Source organism: Olea europaea, unplaced genomic scaffold, assembly GCF_002742605.1.
Source record: "Olea europaea var. sylvestris unplaced genomic scaffold, O_europaea_v1 scaffold1388, whole genome shotgun sequence".
In the NCBI taxonomy this organism is placed as follows: Eukaryota; Viridiplantae; Streptophyta; class Magnoliopsida; order Lamiales; family Oleaceae; genus Olea; species Olea europaea.
In genome coordinates this window covers 1285-5628 of record NW_019231398.1, presented here as the reverse complement: position 1 = coordinate 5628, position 4344 = coordinate 1285, and the positions used below count along the sequence as shown (strand labels likewise).

The 4344-nt window shown below is 31.4% G+C and overlaps 1 protein-coding gene across 1 annotated transcript; it reads left to right on the top strand.

Moving 5' to 3' along the window:
* The first annotated feature begins 1653 nt into the window (after positions 1–1653).
* LOC111375554 (ATP-dependent DNA helicase PIF1-like) lies at positions 1654–3962 on the top strand. Its single transcript, XM_022998393.1, has 2 exons — positions 1654–2916; positions 3840–3962. The coding sequence occupies exons 1-2, from the start codon at positions 1654–1656 to the stop codon at positions 3960–3962; spliced, it is 1386 nt and encodes a 461-aa protein (XP_022854161.1).
* Positions 3963–4344: the final 382 nt, after the last annotated feature.

Sequence of the window (4344 nt, the reverse complement as noted above, 5' to 3'; positions counted from 1 at the left end):
ATATAAATTCCTATATAAGTACTCACAGTAGATTTCATTTGTCATCATGTAGTGCTTTATAGATCAAAAAAGCGATCTCAAGTTTCTTGTCGAGAATACTATTCGTACAAACTACAAATTAGGCCATCCAATAAGTCTGTATTACTTCACACTGGCAGACTGTTTCAACAATATGTTGTAGATATGTATGTTAAGATTGAAACTACAAGGTTAGATTATTTTCGTAATGACCAAAAACAGATCCGTGCTGAACTTTATTAAGGTATTGTAGATAGTGTTCAAAATGGAGAAACAAGAGGATACAAAATTGGAAGAAAGTTCATTTTACCACAGTCATTTACATGTGGGCCTAGAGATATGCTAAAGAGATATATGGATGCAATGGCTATTGTGCAACGGTATGGAAAACCAGACATATTTTTGACTATAACATGTAATCCAAATTGACCAGAAATTAAGCAAGAATTTAAGCACAATGATGATGTTCAAAATCGTCCTGATCTAATTGTACGTATATTTAGAGCAAAATTAGAGGAGCTAAAAAATGATTTGTACAATGAAAAATTTTTCGACCCTATTGTTGCCCATATATATATCATCGAATTTCAAAAAAGAGGACTCTCTCATGCACATCTATTGTTAATTTTAAATTCTAGTTACAAAATTTCTTCCACTCGAGAAGTTGATAGAATAGTATTGTGTGAAATACCTGACAAGAATATACATTCTCATCTTCATTCTGTTATTGTTAAACACAATATGCATGGCCCTTGTGGAGACTTTAATCCAAAAAATGTATGTATTGAGGGAAATAGAAGTTGTAAAAATAAATATCCTAAGGATTATTATAATACTACTATATTCAATGATAACTCATATCCATTATATAGACGTCGTAATAATGGTATTTCCATTAAAGTTAGGGGCCTAATGTTAGACAATCGATGGGTTGTTCCATATAATTCTTATCTAAGTGCAAAATTTGTTTGTCATATTAACGTTGAAGTATGTTCTTCTATCAAAGCTGTGAAATATTTGTACAAATATGTGTACAAAGGACATGATCGTATTAATTTCTCTTTAAGTACAGATGAAAGAAATAAAGAAATTGATGAAATTTCTGCTTACCAATCTGCTAGATGGATATCTCTACCTGAAGCTATGTGGATAATTTTTTCTTTCAATTTGGCAGAAATGCATCCAACTATCTACTCTCTACAGCTCCATACTGAAAATCAACAACAAGTAACATATGATGAATATGATGATTTATCTGTTGTTATTGAGAAAGAAAATGCAAAAAGAATAATGTTGACTGAATTCTTCTGAATAAATGAAGTAAATGAATTTGCTAGGATGCTTTTATATCGAAATTCTCCAACGCATTTTGTTTGGAATACAAATTTGAAGATTTGGACTCCTAGAAAGAAACAAATTGTTATAGGATGAGTTGTTACAGTTAATCCATCTGAAGGAGAACGTTATTTCCTACGTGTGCTTCTTAATCATATTTGAGGGCCAAAATCGTTTAATGATTTACGAACTTCAAATGGGGTAACTGCTAGAACATATCGAGAAGCAGCACTTCTACATTGTTTGTTAAGTGGAGATCACCATTGTGAAGAATGTCTATCCGAAGCTATTGCCTATGAAATGCCTATCTCTTTAAGACGTCTTTTTGCTACATTTCTCACGCTTTGCAACCCTAATGATTCGAAGTTCCTATGGGATAAATTCAAAGTTTACATGATTGATGATTACGTGCATGAAAATATTCAGGTAGAGGTTGCTGAAGTAAAAGCTCTACAGGATATTAATTTTATTTTAGAATCGTTAGGTAAAAACATAAATGAGTATGGATTAGTATCGTTTGATGTAAATATAGATGAGGATGAAAGGTTGAGAAGAATGGTTGCAGAGGAGACAATTAATTTTGATGTTCAAGGGGGATATGCTTATGCATCAACCTTAAATAATGAACAGCAGTTTGCATATGATATAATTATGGAGAAAGTAAAATTGGAATTAGGAGGCACTTTCTTCATTGATGGTCCAGGTGGAACAGGCAAGACTTTTTTATACAAAGCACTTTTAGCTAGTGTAAGATCACAAAATTTAATTGCCTTGGCAACTGCATCCTCTGGAGTATCTCCATCTTTATTGCCAGGAGGTCGAACGGCTCATTCAAGATTTAAAATTCCTTTGGAAACAATTGGTGAAATTATTTGTCCTATTAGCAAGCAATCAGCATTGGCAACTTTGTTCAAAATGTGTAGATTAATAATTTGGGATGAGGCACCTAAGGTAAATCGTTGTGCTGTTGAAGTTGTAGATAAAATGCTTAGAGATATTACCAATTGTAATTTTCCTTTCGGGGGAAAAGTTATAGTTCTCAAAGGAGATTTTCGCCAAATTTTACCAGTGGTACCTAAAGGAAAAGAAGAAGACATTATAAAGGCTAGCTTAGTTTTCTCTAAATTATGGCCTTTGTTTTTTCATTTACCATTAATCCAAAATATGAGAGCAAAATTAGATCCTGTATTTTGTGATTATTTGCTTAGAATTGGAAATGGAATAGAGCAAGAACATGATTGTAAATGTATTAAGCTTCCAAATAGTATAATTTTACCATTTGAGGATGAGATTTCGTCTTTAAAAAACTTAATACATCATGTTTTTTCAAATATAGAAGAATATGTTGATAATTTACATATGATGGTTAATCGAGTTATTCTTACTCCCAGAAATGACTGTGTTGATCATATTAATAGAATTTTGTTGGAGCAGATTCCTGGACAAATTTTCACATATTATAGTTTCGATGAAGCAATTGATCAGTCAGAACAGAGCCTACAAGAAGACTTGTTAAATAGTTTAACTTTAAATGGTATACCACCACATGAATTAAACCTTAAGGTAAACTGTCCCATGATGTTGTTGAGAAATATTAATCCTTCTGAAGGATTATGTAATGGGACTTGTCTTACTTGTCGAAAATTTGAGAAGAATATAATTCTAGTTGAAATTTCAACTGGTGAGTATTTTGGAAAATATTTTTCTTACAAAGGATTCCTTTCATACCTCTTAAAAGTAATTATAAGTCAATTCCATTTAAGAGAACTCAATTTCCAATTAGGCCATGCTTCGCAATGACTATCAACAAAGCACAAGGTCAAACATTAGATTTCGTTGGCTTATATCTTCCAGAACCCATTTTTTGTCATAGCCAACTTTATGTAGCATTATCACGAGCAAAAATCAGTATGTCTATAAAAGTTCTACTTAAGCCGTCAGACTCAAATAATTTACACAATACATGTACTAAAAATGTTGTATACAAAGAAGTTCTTTCACTTGTACGTTTGTAAACTTTAAACATTTCTATGAGCATTCATTCATATTTTACAAGTTTCTTAAACTTCGAATTCATAAATATAATGAAGAAGACTATATGAATAAAAATAAGCTACAAAAATTGGGGAAACTTACTTTACATATGAGAATTCTTTTCACAAATGTTTCTTATTATTATTATTTTTTGTGTTATTGCATTTGTTACTTCAACCTATTCTTTTATTCTATGAGTCATAGTCTAATTTATTAGTAAAATAATTCATTGCTGAGTTCAAGTCCTTGTATTTCTCGGTATTTCTAACAAGTATAGTAATTTGGATTATTTTTCTCTTCAGTATCTTCTTATTTAATGTTCTTCGGCTATTCTTTTAGAAATTCTCTCCTAATGATATTTGTGCTTCAATTATATATGGAAAAGGTTGTGTACATAATACCCTTTTATTTACTTTTATCAACTCAACTATCTACTTATTGTGATTATGAAGCGGCACTTTCAGCCATTGAAAGTAAGTATGCTGGCTAAGTCTTTCTGCATGCCTCTTGTTTCTATCCATGTTGGGAAGATCGGCAAGCAATGGAGCTTCTTATGTCCAACATCCATGAGGTAGCTCTCTTTATTTTATTACTCTACAGTTGTATGTAAGAAATCTTTGAGTCTTTTTTGCTCACTGAATATAAGATGCTCCACTGCACCTCCACCTAAAATAAAAAAAGAATACAAGATGCCTATTTTACTGGCTTTATGTGCAGGATAAATTTGATTTGTTCTGCTCACATGATGATACGTACATTTTTTGTTATCTCCTTTGTTATTTTATGAGATCTATAAAATCGTTTTATGTTGTGTCAAATTATTTACCTTCAAATAATATCCACCCCCTCCTATTAAGAAAGAAAAAGAGAGAAATAAGGACGTGCAATATGTTGATACTTTCTCATCTTTGAACATTAAGTTTTGTTTGCTAGCCTGACAAGATAAAGAATAGTTAG